The sequence below is a fragment of the Rhinolophus ferrumequinum genome, chromosome 2 (assembly GCF_004115265.2).
Source record: "Rhinolophus ferrumequinum isolate MPI-CBG mRhiFer1 chromosome 2, mRhiFer1_v1.p, whole genome shotgun sequence".
In the NCBI taxonomy this organism is placed as follows: Eukaryota; Metazoa; Chordata; class Mammalia; order Chiroptera; family Rhinolophidae; genus Rhinolophus; species Rhinolophus ferrumequinum.
In genome coordinates this window covers 90,414,304-90,435,566 of record NC_046285.1, presented here as the reverse complement: position 1 = coordinate 90,435,566, position 21,263 = coordinate 90,414,304, and the positions used below count along the sequence as shown (strand labels likewise).

General features: G+C 33.3%; 1 protein-coding gene across 1 annotated transcript in view; it reads right to left on the bottom strand.

The window, feature by feature from the left end:
- Positions 1-4,857: 4,857 nt before the first annotated feature.
- The window catches only part of NCAM2 (neural cell adhesion molecule 2), a 457,120-nt gene continuing 440,714 nt past the window's right edge, over positions 4,858-21,263 (bottom strand). Inside the window, exons 16-18 of the mRNA XM_033135548.1 lie at positions 20,494-20,698; positions 15,822-15,941; positions 4,858-6,213 (exon numbers count right to left, since the gene is read on the bottom strand). Coding sequence (XP_032991439.1) covers positions 6,105-6,213; positions 15,822-15,941; positions 20,494-20,698 — 434 coding nt within the window. The 3' untranslated portion in view covers positions 4,858-6,104. The remainder of the gene's footprint in view (positions 6,214-15,821; positions 15,942-20,493; positions 20,699-21,263) is intronic.

The following is a 21,263-nucleotide window of genomic DNA, read 5'->3' as shown; positions in this document are numbered from 1 at the left end:
TTAGCTTCTCTTCCTTTGTAACTCATGTAGTTCTACAAGAAGATATTCTATATAATAATGACAAATAAAATGTCAACATGTACTAGATGTTAATACTATGTTGTTATTTAAAATGTGTCCCCAACCCACAGGATCTCAAATTTCTGTGCGCATCAGAATTACCAGAAAGGCTTGTTAAAATACTCCTGGGCCCCTCTCCAAGATTCGTTTCATTTAGTAGGTCTTTGATGGGGTCCAGAAGATTACATTTCTAACAAGTTCTCAGGTGGTGCTGATGCCACTGGACTGGGACCACATTCTGAGAATTATTGCTCTTACCAACTGTTTATTCATTAAAGCTTTTGACTTGGGCACAGTGTAGAATCCCAAACACTGTGACTCAGGTAAGGCAAGATGGCAGAAAGCATTCTTTTCATTTGAATACATAGAGATATGTTTGAAAAATTAAAGAAAAAAAACTGAAAGGAAACTGGGGGTGGAGAGATGGTAGAAAAGGGTTAAGGGGGTCAAGTATATGGTGATGGAAGGAGAACCGACTCTGGGTGGTAAGCACACAATGTGATGTATAGAGGATGTATTATAGAATTGTACACTTGAAACCTATGTAATTTTCTAATCATTGTCACCCCTAATACATTTAATTAAAACAAAAAGCACCAAAACTTGAAAGTGTTAAGTCATAAGCTCACACATCACAGAGATGTTATTCAAAATAAACATAAAATGCAACACTTTATTAAAGTAAAATTATCTTTACTATTAATATACAAATGGTGAAGTGACAATTTTGATATACTGTAAGCCATACTTTCAATGTCTCTCATAAATACAAAACTTCAACATTTGCAGTATAATTTGTACAGTTTAGACATATATATATACAGCATTTCATAGGGACATACTATATTAAAACAATAAGAAAACTTTGTGGTAGCTAACTTAAGAATATAGAATTTGACTGGAATATATAAGTTAAAGAAAATAAAAGTATGTTTTAATGCATACTGAACACAGCATAGAATTCACATACCCCCCAAAAAAAGTCCTTTTTTTTTTTTTAACGTTTATTTCTAAGAACTTCACATATTCCTAACAGAGTTTAGAGGCAAATGCAAAACCATGAACATTCCTTCAAGAATTGGAACAGATATGTTTGCTCTTAACAGGACCATTTATTTTATATAATGCATGTTGTTCTCTTAAAAAATCCTATTTGCAAAATTGAATTATAAGTTCTATATGTTAATTTTGTCCTTTGGATTTCACTCAGTTTTCTTCTTTGCATCAGTATAATTGACCTTAACTTTCACCTAAGCAATGTTCCTAGTCCCTGGTCCAGCTCTTCTTACACTAAGTCCTTCTTACATATTCAAAATATAAGAGTTCCATTTGCCTTTCTGGACTCTCTCAGTTCTTTTTTCATCTACTCTCTTATGCCTGGTTTTGATTTGAAATGCTCCAAAAGTCGTTGCTTTGCTGAAACCAGATGCTGAAAGATAGGTGTTTTTATTTCAGGAAAACATAAAAGAAAAAGAAGTGGCAATATTAAATGTATATGGACAATTTTACATTAATTTTTATGAATATCATGTAGCCTATTTCTGAAAATTATAAAAAAATTAGAGGTGGTACCAACTAATGTATTTAAGTCAGTCATAAAATCCTATAGTGACTAATGAATGATTTTTCTCAGAATATTAAATGTTATCAAATAAATATTAAGTATTATGTATAATATAAAAGTCTGTGAGGGGAAATAATTAATCTATTAGCATTTTTGTATAATGTTGTAATAAAGCTGTATCTATACAGCTAAATGCAATTTTTAAAAAAGAAGAGGAGGGATCTGGAAGGAAATTATATGTAGGCCCTTTTATAACTTTTGCATTTAGACATATAATTGCTTCATCTAATGACACTGTTAAGCCCGTAAGTAGACTACTTTCTTGAAAGATTTTTGTTTCAGGATTGAAGTATTTCATTTCTGTGACTTTCTACAGTTTAATTTTAGCATATGCTAATATTTCCATATGCAATTTCTATGTGAGATAAAAAATGTTATAATGCTTCAAAGGATTAATAAGATGCAAATCATTTCTCTGTAAAGGTAAATAATGCAAACAACCCATGTAAAAAATATCTTCACCTACTCATAAGTCTGTTGAATAAGCACTCTGGATCTGATTATGAAAAAGACCTACATAAGGGGTTGAAATTGAGCATTTACTTGATTCTCCACGTAAAAGAACATTGAAATTTTAATGAGTAATTGTAATATGTAATACTTACATTTCTTAAATTAACAAATTAAGAGATTATTCTTTTTTACCACTTCAGTTTAGTTATTTTCATCAGTGATTTTCTTATCAACAGTCATGATTTATTATCCCAAATCAAACATTTAACAGTAGTAATGTAGAGCCAAGTGACACCATAATAATTTGCCATATTTTAAAATGTCATCTGTTGCTTTCTCTTAGAACTGGTAAAACTCACTTTCAACAATATCTAGGATGTATTTATTGTTCAGAACAATAATACAGAAGAAATTAATTATATTTTAGGTGTGCATCTAAATAATTGTTTGGTCATAAGTGGAAATAAATTACACAGTATCATTTGTTATATTTAGATTTTGTATTCAAGATAAAGTAGTTTGAACTGAGCTTATTCACTGAATAAAATTATGACACTATCATTCAAGTGTCACCGATAGGAGCAAAATCTATCAATAAAGATTGCAGCTGTGTGTTTTTTTAATTTTAAAAAGCAGACTGTCATGCTAATCTAAAGGCACAAATACATCTTAATTATTTAAAATAAGAAGCATAAAATAAAGGTATGATTATAAAATTATAATTAATTATTGGCACTCAAATAAATAATCTCATTAACAAAATCCTTCTATTTATATAAATGCTTAAATCAAAGACTAAGATTTCCTGTAAACTTTCCTGGATGAAATAGTCTTTGAAAAATGCTTATGCATGTAGTAATATTAAACATAAAGGGAATCTTGTGAAGCATTACATTAATGTTAGACATTAGTATAGAATGGTAATATGTGGACTCAAAAAAATAAGTAAATCTTTAGAAATCATAGTTCTGAATTAAAGTTCTTTGCAAATCATTGTAAAATATGTTTACACCTTAATTTGTGCCCGTTCTAAAAGCAAAATATATGCTAAAATGGTAATATTACTGTTTCCACTTATATGTTGTTGCATGTAGATTGTCATTGCCTTATTGAACATAACCTATCATGAAATGCCAATATTTTTAGTGTGTCTTTGCTTCTTTTTTTTAAACATAGGTTCTGATTATTTAACAGCACTTAAATTCAGTCAATGCTTTGACATTTTATACTAACACTTAAGAGTACTTTCGGACAGTAAAAATAACATCTATACAGTTATATGGGTACATTTAGGCTAGAATAAGAATGAAAAATAAGAAACAGATGATTTCAGTTCTACTCATATTTTCAATTTACTAAAATCCGTCTCTTATATGGAAACTTTTACAAATAGAGTAATTTGGAGCATTCCATAAAAGTGTTAAAACGGAAAAGTTTATCACAGTATTGCGTTGTTCCAGTGTGGCATACATTTCAAGGACAAGAGATAAGGACCACTCAGACAACTGAAACAGTTCACTTGAAACAGTCTGTCTACAATTATTTCCAGATTACCTATTAACTTCAGATCATTGCTCCATATTAGTGGCAAGAAATTCAACAGCATATTGTATATATATTTTCAGCATTTTTCAGTATATATATATATATATATATATATATATATATATATATATATATACTGCTTTACATGGAAAGTCCTAAAAGAGAAATAAAACTTTCGAACTGAGAAAACACAAAAATATTTGTTCTTTATTATGATTTCTCGCTCGTGAAGTATAGCATGAATGTAACAATGGTAAACATGCGAAATTGCTGAATTTTACTAATTCTTCCACCATAATTAGTTTAAATCCAGGTTACCCTAACCAAGGAAAATTAGCATTCATGGCTATTGCTTCATAGACTCTTTACTAAGTCCATTTACTTTGCACAAACAAATTCAAGTATTTTGACTAGTTTTAGTACATTGATATAAAAAGAATGGGGAAAAAAACAACAACAGTAAAGTAAAGCCAACAGATGAGATCCAACATAGATTACACAGCAACAAATCCATCCAAAAGACCACTTGGATAATTCCTACTAAAATTCTTAGGTAGGCACGGGAATTCTTTTATTTTTCTTCAGAATATGCCAGGAAGACTAACTAGCAAGGGGAGACTCCCGCATATAAACCTGTAAATTCTGGCAATGACACTGGAGATTTAGTGCCTGAACATGCAAATGGATACATGTTTGGTTTTGCTGATGACCCCTATTTTGTCAAATCAGCTAACTGTCTCTCCTTGTCGGCTAGTTTCAGCACTTTGTACATAAAAGTGTTCATAAGTGGCATTGATATTACATTTAACGTTCATCAAATTATCTCTATAGAGAGACAACCTAAAAGCAGGTCACTCTGCACTGTTAAAACTTCCCTCCAATGTTTTATTGGAATGCATCCCCCAATATTTGAGCTTAATACCACCTGAAACACTAAAGGTTATGCATGTGATGGGGCCTGATGAAACATTTGGCTCTCTAGGATAAGGAATAATCTAAAACCTGCTCCCAATCGGTATGTATATTTATTATCATAAATACATTTTATTTTACCTTACATATAAGTGAAAATCATGTTTCAGTCTTTTACCTCTGGGAGCTTGCATAGCTTGGAAGTTAATAAGTATTTTATTCGGGTATAGGCCCTAATGAATTATATTAGAAAGTTTGTGTTGAATAGTTAAGGAATTTCTTCACCAAAGTTGTTTATCAAAATCTTAAAATGACTTCTAGCTACAACATCCAAAATAAAAACAGATAGTGGTGATTCCATTCAGTAGTTTATCACTGACACTTTTATGGCATGTTTAAATATTGATTTCTCCTTAATGTAATCAAATTAAGAATTTTAATTTCTATTCGCCAATTACGTTTAATGTTTAACCGGTAACACCTGAAAAATGAATTCTTAAAGAGAGATTATTGAAGACAATGGGAAAAAATGTACCTGAAAATATGGTTTGAAGTATTTGGACACTCAAGACCTGTTTTTTGATAAAATTATTTAAAAGTAAAAGATAATCACATATTTTAAATATATCAAGACAACAATGATATTGTTCCCATTTTAATTTACTTTATTTGAAGCTGAGGGCAGAAATCAATATTACTTTCACTTTCAATACATTGGTGTGTGTGTGTGTGTGTGTGTATGTGTGTGTGTAATCCATTGTGAGTGAATATGGCATATATAAAGCGATAGAGATTTATGGTATCTTTCTAATCTAATTTACACACAACTAATAATCATTCAAGTGGGTGACAATTTTGATCTGGCACTTCAGTCTATCAAAAATCCATGTTCCAATAGACTGTGATTATAACTTAAAAAGAGTTTGCCAAAGTTTCTCTCCATTTTTAATATTTGCTAAAGATAGCTGGCTCTTTCAAGCTTGGGTTCCCTGAAATTCTCCTGATAAAGTGTAACATTTATTAAGTGTTTTCATCTTAAACTGAAGTCCACTTTACTAATCTATTTGCCCAAGATACGATTAAAAAAAACATGCAGGGCTTTCTTATACATTTATCTTGCAAAGCTTTTGCTTTGCTTTGTTGTTTTCTTAAACCCCTATTTGTTGGAGAGGTTGGGGTAGGAAATATAGTTCTTAAGAAGTAGAGCACTTTAGCTATGTAATAAGTTGCAGTACTTCAATCATAGAGTCATATTGATACCCAAGTATCAGTGCCAGTCAGGTCTCTACATTGAAATTCTCAACAAAATAAACAACAGCAACAACAACAACAACAACAACAAAAGGAAATGGACCATGGGTAGGAGTATTTGATCATATGTATATGTGTACAAGCTATTCCAAGCTAGAAGTTTCCCAAGAAATTAAGGTCAATGGAATAGTTTTGGTCGTAGGGTCACTGCAATCTGAATGCTCTTTGTAGCATTTTTCAAGCCTCTGTAATCTTGGTGTTATGCTTTGCTGTCATCTTCTTTTGATTGGATGTCATTAGAAACCTTAATTTCCATAGTTTCCGGATTTAAGACTTCTTTCCCATTCTCTTCTTTTAAAGGCAATTTTCTGGATGGAAAGATAAAAATAAGAAATTTCATTTGCTACGTCATGTTAAGTGGAATCCCTTAACATTTAAGTTAGTGTTTTGTAGAAGCAAATATGTTACAATGTTAAGGGTTTTGTTATTAGGATAAAAAAAATCCAATTTGTGAAAGTAATATCATATTGACAGAAAAATCACCTAAAAGTTAATAAAACAATTAACACTGTCTACTGTAAAAATTTGATATAATGCAGAATGATGAATGAAATAATATATATGTAAATTTAGAAGCACTGAATCATTCATTATAGGGTGGCTTAAATCTGATAATCGGTTGATGATATTAAAAATATAATTGTTTGGAACGTAAAAAAGACAAAACATTTTTAATATGTCAACTAGAAGATTTACTAGCCCTTAAGCTTTTCAAGTAGAAACAGTCAATAGTACCATATTCTGTAACTTCAGAAGCTAGGTGAATTAGCAATATGCTTTGTAACTTAATGCAAATAAATATTTTTCAGGGATTTCTCACTTTTTTATATTTACTGTATTTTTTAATTTTTCTCTTTTCTTCTTATTATTTATTTTCTTGCTACTTTTGTATCACTTGTGAGCACTTTTTTGAGTTGCTTCCAGTTGTAACCTATGAAGCAATTAAGACCTTTATTTCTTAATTTTAAGACTGTTTCACAAATCTTACTATGATGACAGTGAATCAAGATTTCTATTTTTTTCCTAGTGTTCTTAAATTCAGTGGTTTACTATTACATCATCTGTACATGGCTTTTGGGGAAACTTTTCTTCCCTTGACAGAATATGTTTTCCACATCAAAAAAAAATAAATAAATAAAAATGCTACAAATAGAATTCCTAATCACCACTGCGACTTTAAATTCACTATTTTATGGGAAAGTGAAATCTAACGTCATAATACCTCTGGGATTTATTAGTATTTCTTTATATATATATTTTGCAATGAGTGGGTAATCGATTTTATTCTGAGGATAAAGCTATCATGTGAAAACTAACCAATCAAAAGTAATTCATAGGCAAAAATTAGTAACATCAATTTCTGGGAATTAAGTAGCATCTACTTTGTACTGTGGAAGGCAGGCTCTTTTATATGTATTATCAATAGTGCATGCACTATTGATGATAGTCATTCTGACCAGAGTGAGGTGGTATCTCATTGTGGTTTACATTTCTCTGATCAGCAACGTTGAGCATTTTTCCATATGTTTGTTGGTCATCTGTATGACCTCTTCACAGAAATGTCTCTTCATGTCCTCTGCCCATTTTTTAAATGGCTTGTTTGTTTTTTGGTGTTGAGTTGTATGAGGTTTTTTTTATAAATTTTGGATATTAACCCCTTATCATATGTATCATTGGCAAATATCTTCTCCCATTCAGTAGGATGCCTTTTTGTTTTATTGATAGCTTCCTTTGCTGTGCAAAACTTTTTAGTTTGATGTAATCCCACATGAATATTTTTTCCTTTGCTTCCATTGCCTGAGGGGATATATTGTAAAAATATTACTAAGGGTAATCTGTAAATTTACGTCCTATATTTTCTTCTAAGAGTTTTATGTTTTGGGGTCTCACATTTAAGTCTTTAATCCATTTTGAATTTATTCTTGTATATGGCATAAGAAGGTGGTCTAGCTTCATGTTTTGCAGTGTCTTTCTAGTTCTCCGAGCACCATATATTAAATAGACTATCTTTAAACCAATGTAAATTCTTGCTTCCATTGTCATAGAGTAAATCACCATATAGACATGGATTTATTTCTGGGCTCTCTATTCTGTACTATTGAGCTATGTGTCTGTTTTTATGCCAATACCATACTGTTTTTAATTACTGTAGCCTTGTAGTATGATTTCATGTCAGGTACCATGATATCTCCCACTTTGTTCTTACTTCTCAAGATTGCCATGGCTATTCAGGATCTCTTACAGTTCCATATAAATTTTAGGATTCTATGTTCTAGTTCTGTGAAAAAATGTCATTGGTAATTTGATAGGGATTGCATTAAATCTACATATTACCTTAGGTAGTATTGACAAATTAACTATATTAATTCTTACTACCCATGAGCATGGGATATGTTTTCATTTATCTGTATCTTCTTTAATTTCTCTCTTCATGTCTTATAACTTTCTGAGTACAGAATTTTTACCTCCTTTGGTTAAATGTATTCCTGAGTATTGTATTGTTTTTGAAGCAATTGTAAATAGGATTGTTTTCTTCTTTTCTCCTTCTGATAGCTTGTTATTGGTGTATAAAAATGCAACTGATTTCTGAATATTAATTTTGTATCCTGTTACTTTACTAAATTCATTTGTCAGTTCAAATTTCTTTTTATTGGTGGAATCTTTGGGATTTTCTGTATATAGTATCATATCATCGCAAATAATGACAATTTTACTTCATCCTTTCCAATTTCAATGCCTTTTATTTCTTTTTCTTGTCTGATTGCTGTGGCTAGAACTTCCAGCACTATGTTGAATAAAAGTTATGAAAGTGGGCAACCTTGTCTTCTTCCTGATCTTAAGGGGAATGCTTTCAGCTATTCCCCATTGAGTATGATGTTAGCTGTGCATTTATCATCATGGCCTTTATTATGTTGAGATGTGATCCCTCTATTCCCACTTTGTTAAGAGTTTTTACCATAAATGGATGCTGGCTTTTGTCAAATGCTTTTACTGTTTCTATTGACATGACCATATAATTTTTATTTTTCATTTTGTTAAGTGGTGTACCATGTTAATTGATTTCTGGATATCGAACCAAACTTGCATACTAGGAATGAATCCCACTTGATCATGGTGTATGATCTTTTCAATGTATTGCTGAATTTGATTTGCTAATATTTTGCTAAGGATTTTTGCATCAATGTTCATTAGGGATAACAGCCTATAGTTTTATTTTTTTGTAATGTCTTTTGCTGGTTTTGGGATCAGTGTGATAGTGGCCTTGTAAAATGAGCTTGGGAGCCTTCCCTCCTTCTCAATTTTTTGGAATAGTTTGAAGAGAATAGGTGATAATGGTTTTTTGAATGTTTGGCAAAATTCACCTGTGAAGCCATGTGGTCCAGGGTTTTTGTTTGTTGGGAGCTTGTTGATTGCAGATTCAATTTTGTCGTTAGTAATCAGTATGCTCAGATTTTGTTTCATCTGGATTCAGCCTTGAAAGATGTATGCTTCTAGAAATTTACCCATTTCTTCCAGATTGTCTAATTTGTTGATGCATAGTTGCTCATACTATTTTCTTAATTTTTTTTTGTATTTCTGTCATGTCTGTTTTCACTTCTCCTCTTTCATTTCTAATTTTATTAATTTGGGTCTCTCTCTCTCTCTCTCTCTTTTTTTTTTTTTGACAAGTCTGGCTAAAGGTTTGTCGATTTTGCTTATTTTCTCAAAAAAAAAAAAGGTCTTGGTTTCATTGATCTTTTGTATTTTTGTTTTGGTCTCTATTTTGTTTATTTCCACTCTGATCTTTATTATCTTCTTCTTTGTACTCCCTTTGGGCTTATTCTGCTGTTCTTTTTCCAATCCCCTTAGGTGTAAATATAGGCTGTTGAGATTTTTCTTGTTTCTTTAGGCAGGTGTGCATTGCTATGAATTTTCCTCTTAGGACTGCTTTAGCTGCATCCAATAGATTTTTGAGTCATAGTGTTTTCATTTTCATTTGTTTCAAGGTATCTTTTGATTTCTTCCTTAATCTCATTTATGACCCGTTCATTATTTATTAACATTTTATTCAGCATTCATGTGTTTGTGTGTGTTGTCACACAGCAGCCTACCTGTCTGTCCCCTCGTACCTACCCCTAAAAAAGGAGAGTCTGTGAGACTAATCCTTTCAGGGACTTTGCTTCACCTTTGTGCTAACACCTTATGTCTCCCTGTTTGGCCCCGGAGGATGACTGGTTAGCCAATGATGAGTAAGATTCCCAATGAGGGAGGAAACTCAAGCCAGGAATAGTCGAGTGGGGACCAGCAGGAGAACCCACGGGGTTGACAGAGGTGGGCACAGACCCCCACCTTCCCCTGGTTAAGGAGAGCTTCTGCCTTTGTGGCTGCATTCCTTACCACAACCTGCTTGGGAAGAGATTCAATGGTGTAATAACATCAGTTCACCATCTATCCATTTCAGTAAGTTTCAGCATAAAGGTTTTGTCTCTTGGGGAGGTACATCCTGAAATTGATGGTTCAGCTGCTTGTAGGCATGGGTAATTAGTTCAAATCAGTTTCCTAGTATAATGTGTGAAATTCACAGACCTTGGAGAAAACAATGGTGCTTTCTTGTGTGTGCATCAATAAAAGCCATGAGGTGGCCCGATTCGGGGCTTCAGTCCTTTGAGGCTGTGAGACCCTTGGCCCGTGTTTCATAACTTTCTTAATTTCTGTTTCTTACTTTCTTAAACCTTTGCCACCCCTTCTTGTTCACTCACTGCCTGTGTTGCAATGGACGTGACATGTGTGTTTTCTGGTTTTCTTGTAACTGATTTCTAGTTTCATAGCACTGTGGTCAGAGAAGATGCTTGGAATATGATTTCAATCTTCTTAAATATATTGAGACTTGTTTTGGGCCTAGTATTATGTTGTCTATCTTGGAAAATCTTTTATGTGCACTTGAGAAGAATGTATATGCTGCTGCTTTGGGGTGAAATGCTCTAAAAATATCGATTAAATCCAACTGGTCTAATGTGTCATTGAAGGCCACTGTTCCTGTATTGATTTTTCTGTCTGGAGGATCTGTCCATTGGTTTCAATGGTGTTTTGAAGACCCCTACTATGATTGTGTTACTGTTGATCTCTGTCTTTATGTCAGGCAATATCTGTTTTATAAATTCAGGTGCTCCTATGTTGCATGCATAGATGTTTACTAGGGTTATGTCCTCTTGTTGGATCAATCCCTTTATTATTATGTAGTGCCCTTCTTTGTCTTTCTTTTATTATAGTCTTAATTTTAAGTCTATTTTGCCCAATATAAGTATTGCTACGCAAGCTTTTTCTCATTTCCATTTGTGTGAAATATCATATTCCATCTCTTTACTTTCAGTCCGTGTGTGTCTTTTGATCGGAGGTGGTTCTCTTATAAACAGCATATGCATCAGTCTTGTTTCCGTATCCACTCAACTACCTTATGTCTTTTGATTGGAGCATTTAATCTATTTACATTTAAAGTAATTATTGATAGGTATATAGTTATTTCCATTTTATTATTTGTATTTCTTATCTTCGTTAGTTTGCTTTTACCTTTCTTCTGCTTAAAGAAGCCCTTTTAACATTTCCTGCAACACTAGCTTGGTGCTAATGAATTTCTTTATTTTATTCTTTTCTGGGAAGCTCTTTATCTCTCCAATTTTATATGATGGCCTTGTGAGGTAGAGCAATCTTGATTATAGGCCTTTGTTTTTCATCAATTTGAGTATTTCCTGCCATTCCCTTCTCACCTGCAAATTTTCTGTAGAAAAGTCAGCTGATAGTCTTTTGGGAACTCTCTTGTAAGGAGCTCCCTGTCTTTCTCTGGCTGCTTTTCAGATTCTTTCTTTGCCTTTCACCTTTGCTGTTTTAACTATGATATGTCTTGGTGTGGATCTGTTTGGGTCGATATTATTTGGAACTCTGTGCTTTTTGGCTTGTATGTCATTTTCCTTCCCCAGGTTAGGGAAGTTTTCTGTCATTATTTCTTCAAATATGTTCTCAATCCCTTTTCCTTCTCTTCTCCTTCTGGTATTCCTATGATGTGAATGTTGTTGTGCTTGATGTTGTCCCATAGGTCTTTTAAACTATTTTCATTGTTTTTTTATCCGTTTTTCTTTTTGTTGTTCCAATTGGGTGCGTTCTACTACTTTATCATTTAAATTGCTGATTCGATTCTCTGTTTCATCTAATCTGCTGGCGATTCCTTCTAGTGTATTCTTCACTTCAGTTATTGTATTCTTTATTTCTGACTGGTTATTTTTCATGGTTTCAATATCCTCCTTTATGCTTGTTATATATTTGTTGACATTCTCACTAAGTTCCTTAAGCATTCTTTCATTTATTAAATTTTTATTGGGGAATATTGGGGAACAGTATGTTTCTCCAGGGCCCATCAGCTCCAAGTCACTGTCCTTCAGTCTAGTTGTGGAAGGCACAGCTCAACTCCAAGTCCAGTTGCCGTTTTCAATCTTAGTTGCAGGGGGCGCAGCCCACCATCCCATGCAGGAATTGAAACAGCAACCTTGTTGTTGAGAGCTCGCGCTCTACCCAACTGAGCCATCTGGCCGGCCCCTTAAGCATTATTATAATCAGTATTCTAAACTCTGAATCTGGTGGGTTGATTGTCTCTGTTTCATTTAGTTCCATTTATGGAGGTTTCTTCTATTCTTTTATATGGGAAATGTTTCTTTTTTCCTCATTCTGGCTATCGCTCTGTGTTCCTTTCTGTGTATTAGGTACATCACGTATGTATCTCAGTCTTTGCTGGGTATGCTCAGTCTTTGCTTATGTAATATGTGATCAGTCTTTGCTCATGTAGTATGTGATCTTTGTAGTCGAATTGCTCAGTCTCCCTAATCTCCTGTGCATGTGTTCCAAAGGTGTCCCTTGTGTTGTGTTTCCTCCTATTGTAATTGAGCCTTGATTGCTTTTGGCTTGTCAGTAGGTGGGAATGATTCCCGAGTTGAATAGCTATGAAGATTGGCAATGCCCACATTGTATAAGCTGCTGTGTGAGTGCTGACACCTCAGTGGAGGCTTAGCCCCTGTGGGCTCTTGTGTCTGTTGAGAATTCCCTTTGGGTGTGCCACTGTAAAACCAGGTAATGCTCTAGTTTGGTCTCAAGCTGGCCTCTGGATGTGTTGGTTCTGGTGCCTCTTGGATGGGGTTCTAGTGCAGGGCAATTTCAGAACAAAGCAAACCTGCAACTACAAAAAAAAAATACACTCACTCATAAAGAGAACAAACACTCGATACGAACAAAAATACAAAACATGAAACAGACAAAAGAAGAAAAAGAAAAGCAAGGAAAAGAAAAAAAGAGAAGAGAAAAAAGAGAAAGGGAAAAAATGAAGAAAAAATATATATCTAAATAAACAACAACAACAACAACAAAAAACAGAGCAGGTCTTGGCTTAGAGCCCACCAGCTTTCTCTGGATTGTCCACTGCTGTAAAAAATCTCCTCTGCATCTTGTGGAGGTGGTGCCACTTACCAGGCACCCAGAGTACCCCTGGCAATGCAGCTTTAGGTTGGCGGGGCTATGTGCTACGGTCTGTGGTTTCTACAAAGTCAGTTTCTGCTCTCACCAGCACGGATGTATGCTGAGCACACCTCAGCCACCCACTGGATGGTGGCTTCTTCTCTTTGGAAGGTCACCTTGGTCTTAGGGCACCTGTTCCATGGGAGGATGTGGAGGCCCCTAGAGTTCTGAGCTTGTGAAAACCCTGAGCTGTCTCTACAACCTGATGCTAAACATGTGTATGTCTTAGTGGCTCTAGTTGCCATGTTGAGATCAGTCCAGAAAAGGTGGGTGCTGGGTGGGCTGTTGCCTTTGTGATTCCAACCAGCCCAGGAGTGTCACACACCACTACTGCCCCCCCCACCCCAAGCTCTTTACTTATGTGGAGTGTGGGTTAGCTTTTGTAAAACCTTTCTTGCAGTACTCAGGGTCTGCAGATGTTCTGTTTTGTTTTCTGACACTGCTCCTGCTTTTTCTGGAGTCTGCTTCTAAGCTGGGAGGGCGGGGGTGGGCAGAGCATTGGGAAGATTGGGGAGAGGCGTCTGGGCTGTATTTCCTTTCCTTTCCCTTTCCCTTTTCCTTTCCCTTTCCCTTTCCTTTTCCCTTTCCCCTTCCCTTCCCTTCCCTTCCCTTCCCTTCCCTTCCCTTTCCTTTCCTTTCCTTTCCTTGCCTAGCCATGAGGGCTTAAGCTGCAGTTCTCAGAGGATCTCTGCCTCAAATGCTGGGCCTAGCTGTCTTATATGCTGATCCCTCAGGCAAGAATATAGGGCACAGGGAGAGAGCCTGGCTTTTTCCTTCTCCTGCGGCTGTTGTGATCTCTGGTCTGCATCCTGTGGCTCCCAAGGCCAGCAGGCCGCATCTCCACACTTCCCCGCTCTATTCTTCCCTGCTCACCCTATTTGCCCACCGTTAAGTAATACAATCCATGGGTTTCTTTGTTGTTCCCCGGGTGATGAGCAGAGAATCCTTTGTTGAATTATAGCTGTTTAATTTGTTGTAACTTCCAGGGGATATTTCAAGAAGCACCTCTCATGCTGCCATTTCTGTGACATCACTCTTAAATCATCTTTTTGTTTCTGTTTCTGTTTGTTTGATTGTTTTAAAATATAGCTCTTTTGTATGTAAGGGCATTTTCTTGTTTTCATTCACATTGATATAACATTGTAAGTATTAATTAATACACAGGAATTTGTTTTTTGAGGGTAATATTTTTCTTCATTGAAAAGATTTATAATTTCTGAAGGGGAGACTACAGAACTCACCTTGTCCCAACTGCTTCTACTATAGTTAACTTCAAATTAAAATGTAATAGCCTTTAAATGTAATCACTGAAAACATCCTGAAGTTTTATATTGAAATTTTAGCTACAGAATAGAACGCTGTATTTCCCTAAATATTCATCATTTCAATCTCTTGAGAACAGAAAGAGAGGATTTATGAAAAAAAAATGTTTTCTTCAGCTATGACAACACTTAGCATTGGTTTAGGATGAGAAGCCTAAATTAAGTTTTTGTTTTTTTGCAAGGGAAAGCTAGCTGGCAAGGAAAAAGGAAAAAGGGGTCTTTATGTTGAAAAACAATGGCATTTACAATATGAGCAGTATTTAAAGAACAGTTTGATGGTCATGACTTTGTATTAAATATATTAAATATATTTTTGCATGTATATATTACATATATTATAAAATATATTAAATATAAAATGCTACTATTACTATTTCTTAATAATGTCTTTGGTTTGAATCATGTTAATTTTTATATATGTGAACTGAGGCACATGTTCATAATCTTTAAAAGTTTAACTAAAATACCTATTATGGTTCTAATGGAGCCATGATGGATGTAGAAAGATGTATAGAACATCTTGAATGGAGACCAAGCACCATTTACTATATACACATTAAAATAACAGTTTAACAATATTCCTTCCTGTTCTTTACAAATATTCTTCATTTAAAATGTCTTGTATATATTTTACACTATTTCTATTTCAGACTGTCACCTTTATATTCAGAGTGATGACTAATTTCCTGACACATGTTCGTTTTAGTAAAAATCAATTACATTTTCAAAGCATAAATTTTTTAAAGAGTATGAAAAGTGTAGGAAAATCTGACTGAGTAACATCAGTCTTTTTGACAATTTGCATAAAATTGTAAATATATGTTTGAACAGTTGATTTTCTCTGTCATTGATACACAATTTTCATGTGAAATATCTCAACAGAAAACTGATTTTAGGTATTCACATGTAGTTTCATTGAAAAGCAAATGACAAAATTTTCACAAATGATCATATTTGTAAATAGTTACTAAAAATAACAATGTGTTATCACTTTACCAATACATAATAAAAAAATACAAAATACAAAATAAAAAAGTTAAGCATTTCAATCTACATACTCTGGTTCTGTTAGTGGTGTGGTTTCATTTGGCTCATTTACTGGACTTCCGTCTTCGTGATTAGTAATTCTTTCATCTTCTGTTCTCATCTCCACTATTGGCTCTTTTGATCCATCTTTCCTAGAAAAATTAAGAAAAAAATCCTACCTATATATTGTAAAAATGGATGCACTATGGGGCATATTTTTAAATTTCCGCGATACCACTTCCCTCCAAAATAAATCCAACATAGATTAAGAATATCACTAAGAATTCTTCTTCTTCTTTTTTTAAAATTTAATTTCATCTCACCATATTTTTCACTTGGAAAAGTAGAAAGAAGAAATTTCATTTGGTCTATAATTCTTTTTCTCATTGAAAGTGTGTTTCAAAATTTGCAAGATAAAATTTATAAAAAAATAATTGTTTTAAGTGTCTCTGTAAATTTATATGAATTATTTTAAGTGTAATGTAGCTATTAACTTTCAAGAAAATAGTTTAAATACAAAATACTATAACATATATGCAAGATTTTTCATTTGTAATTTCATGTTTATGTCATCTTTATTATAAGATTTCTAAAATATAAGAGAAAGTATAATTTATCATAATTGTGAAAAGTAGAAAGTTACTGCAAAGTATCACCCTCAAGAAATAAAGTAAAAGAAAGAAAAACAAGGAAGTGATAATAAAGGGTAAGTGAGATACAAAAATTGGAATGATGCACTCATAATACAGATAACAAATACACCTCTCCCCCAAAAAACCACAAACACACATATGGAAAGGATGTGGAGACCTTAACTACTCAGGAACATGTGCTTACCATACTATCCCACAATTGTGCTCTTACGTATATAATAAAATAAATTGAAAACTGATGTCCATACAAAAATATGCACATGAATATTTATAGAAGCCCTATTCACAATTGCCTCAAATTGGAACCAACCAAGATGTCTTTTTCAATAGATGAATGGATAAACAAACTGTGATGTATCCATAAAATTGGATCTTAGTAAGCAATAAAGTGAAATGACCTACAAAGCTACAAAAAGACATGAACAATCTCTAAACACACATTGTTAAGGAAAATAGGCTGGTCTGAAAAAGCTACATACTGTGTAATTCGAACTATATGACATTGTCAAAATAGTAAAACAATGGAGAGAACAAAAAGATTAATGGTTGCCAGGGTTTCAGGTGAGGGAGTAAGGAAGTGGTGTAATGTTGAAGCATGGATCATATCAGGGCAGTGAAACTATTCTACAATATTGAATATGTTGTTTTATATATCAGTTATATCCTATTTCTCATTGAGATTTTTGTATTTTTTTCCCCCAATTCAGACAATTAATTTTAGAAAAAGACGTGAAAACTGTTTTCTAAGGCAGGAGAAGCTATGCTATAAAGAGTTATGATGGATAAAAAGCATGGAATGAACAATTTGTTTTCATCTTCCCAAGTCTTTAAGGTTACTTCAACTCAGCAGGATTTACAAACAGAAGGGTGTTGGTAGATAAATACACAAATTAAAAAAAAATAATAATGATATACAGCAGAACTTGAATACATCTTAGTGTTTTGCCCATTGTCACCAACATCTCTCCAGTTAAGAGAAAAATCATGCGGGTCTTTCTGATATCTTTCTTTCATCTCAAAGTCCAATCATCGATAATAGTTGACTCTACCTCACCTATATCCAAAATCTATACAAAGTAGTACCACAGGTCCCTTGGATCAAAAGACCATTATTTTTCACTTGGAGTATGTCAAGATCCTCCTCCCTGGTCTCCTTTGTTCTAAAATCTTTCCTCTACACTTACCAACCCTCCATAATCCATTCTTCACAAGTAGCTAAAGTCATTAATCTTAAAAAAACAAACAAACAAACAAAAAACTTTCAGTAGCTTTGTATTAAGAAAACAAAACAAAAGTGTCTATACTGTGACCCAAGAAGATTTAAAATTTTGGTCCCTAGATAATTCTCCAACCCTATATTTGTACCAATCTCTCTCTGTGCCTCACACCACTCATGTTCATTTGTCCTTTAACATCCATCGTGAGCTTATTCCTGCCTTACTGGCCTTTCTGTTGTTATATCTGCATAGGCTATTCTTTCCCAGATTGTTATATTGCTGGCTCTTTTGAACTCATTACTTCAGCTTCAATTTTACTTCCCCTCAGAAGTCTTCAGTGTCCCAGTATCGAGCAGCAATTCATCATTCTGTTTTTTGTTTTTCCTAGTGCTTATCACTACTAGATAGTTTCATGTTTAGTTAATTCTTAGTTTCTGGCTTCCTGCAGCAGAGAATGAGTTCCATGTGGACAAAGTCCTTGTTTGTTTTGTTCATCACTTTATTGCTAGATTTCAGAGCACAGCTGGTTATCTAGTATTTATTTCATAAATAACATGTTTTCAATGGTTGAGCAAGAATGAAAATGTATAAAATTCAGCTTTGAGTTTTACACACACACACACACACACACACAGTGAATATGTATAATTATGCAATAAAATATATAGATTTTTAATATGAGAGAAATAAGCTAAAACTAAGTTTGGTGATATGTTTATTTAGTTAATAAGACAATATGAAAACACAGAAACTTCTTATAAAGAGAGTAGAAGATACTGAGTGTATCTTACTGTATTTACTATGTCAGACATTAATATCCCATTCAAGTGTGAGGCAGAGCCTAATTTATGTTGGTTCTTTGTTACGTTCTGTGTCCAACAATTAAGCAGGTAGCATTTTGATTGCAAACTGAATCTAATTTTTTGAATTAAAAATGTATGTTATCTAATTTAGCATCCCATGAAGTCAAAATATCCCTACAGTGTATCTGTGGAAAATAGTCATAGACAAATTGCCTAGTGATATTGAAATAGACATGGAGATTTAAAAAAAAAAACACAGAAAAATGCAGACATGCAGAATGGACTCTTTATATCTCTAAGCCTAGAAAATAATGTATGAGACCATATATGTGTAAATGTATGCAGAGAAAAACACAGAAACAACTCAAAAATAAAAAGGAATGGGTTACTGATACACAGAGCATCATAAATGAGTCCCAAAACATTAGACTGAGTGAAAAAAGTCAGACACAGAGAGTATACAATGTAGGAATCCATTTGTATCAAGTTCTCTAACAGCTAAAAATTGCCCGTGGTGAAAAAAAAATTAGAATTGTAGTTGCCTGGGGCCGGGGTAGTAAGTGTGGGTTAACTGGTTAGGGTTATGCTAAAGTTCAGAATTTTAAGAAGGCTTGAGTTACACAGACATAAACATTTGGCAAAACTCATCACATGGAACATTTTTTTGTATTTCACTCTATGTAAGTTTTACCTAAGAAAACATAAACAAAATTTGAATACTGTGTAGTGATATGCAAGTTGAATTATCTAGAGGTTAAGTGTACTGATTTTTTTTTGAAATGCAAAAAAAGGTGAATGATTGAGGGATGGATAAATATGTGATAAAATAAATATGAAATATTTATTATAGAACACAAGTACTTGGATATAAAATTCTTTCTGCTTTTGATGTTTGAAAATTTTCATCCTGAAATGTAAGGAAAACTATATAATGGTAGAATGAATAGAAAGACTATAAGATCAAAAAAATATAAAGGATAAAGATAATGTGATACAGAATTGCACACCTGAAATCTATGTAATTTTACTAACAATTGTCACCCCAATAAATTTAAAAAAAATATATATATATATATAAAGGAGGTATCCTCAACTCTTAAGAATGTTTATTTTTGATTGCAAGTGTAATATACACACAAGTGTATATACACACACACACATACACACATACATACACTGTGTGGGTACATTCTCCTGTGCTTTCATATTTTTGCCTATTGTATGTCTGAGATTAGATACAAATTTATCTAAAGACAAAATAAAAAATTAAGTATTAATACTTCTTAATTACTCTTTTACATGACAAGAACATTTTCAAAAAAATACAGCTTTGCGTATTTTCTTAGAGTTCTTATTTTGTCTAATTAAATGAGATGCCACAGAAAACTACAAATTCTAATACGTGTATATAGTAATCTTTTGATCAAGATTTGGAGGCATAAATTCAGAATCTGTAATAATGTATTGCATAGCACATACATTTTTATATAGACAACCTTGAAATTTATATGCAGTAACTTCTTACAATTGTAGACACACTTGGCACGATTTATGCTTTTAAATCAGTTTAACTTAGTTTTTAACTCAGATAACTATTGAGGCCTTTCTTTTATTCAATATAAACTGAAAAATAGTGGGGGAAATCATAACCAAATATAGTGGTATAATTATCTATCTATCTATCTATCTATCTATCTATCTATCTATCTATCTATCTATCTATCTAATTTATCATCTATCCATCTAATGTACCTACGTATTTACCTATCAATATTTTAATCATGACTAATATGTTTACCTTGGATCCCATCTTAAGGTTTACTTTTAATACACTAGTCTGTTTTCAGTCATTTGGCTCTGTCAGATGTTTAAGTTCATACAGATTTAAGATCAGAAAACAGACAGTGCAGTGCCCAATTGTCTGACAGCTGCACTCTTTAGCCTGCTTAGAAAGCAAAGCCCCGGATACAGCACTTACGCCTAAGTGCATCCCTTGTTCAATGTGATGTGACCCAGATATCTGATACTCACAGGTATGCAGCTTTTCCTTCTTCTAGTTCTTTACTTTTGCCACTAGAGCCACTTTTCTTCCCACACATTCTCCTGGTGATGCACATTAATAACCCACATTGTCGAATAAAGAAGCAGCTGACATCTGTTACCACAAGGATTAGCAAGAGTGCGGCAACTCCCAGGCCAATGACGGCTCCAAGCCCAAGACCGTTAAAAAGTGTGTCTTAAAAAAAGAGAGAAAATAATTTTATTAAACCCCACGTTAGAAAAGGTTAGACAGTTATTTTTAAAAACAAATATTATCTGGGACATAGTCAACTAAAAATACAAGGAGAAAGGATCATCCCTGGCAGACTTCAATTTCATGATTGTAGAGAGCTATGCTCTAGTTTTCAAACAATCTTGTAAGCAACTGACATAGTAATGATTTGAAATAACTTTTACAAAATTCCTTTAGGAAAAAAAAAAGTCACTCTTCTTTCCAATATACTTCTTGATTCTCTGAGGGGAAGATAATGAATGTTATCATATCCCTAGCTGTACTTTATAAGAAAGTCACAGCCATTAATAGATCATTACTTTGTTACAATGGAAAATACAGTCAAAACTCCTGTAAAAGTGTTAAATAAATGTTCTGTGTGGAATTATTTTAGTTTTAGACTTTAACTTACAAATGATGGCTCCAAGCACTTTGCTTTGACAGAGAATACATTCTAAAATATCTACCTAAGAATATTTTTTAAAACATTTTCATTTTAGAATAAAGGTACTTGTGTTTTTCCAGTTAA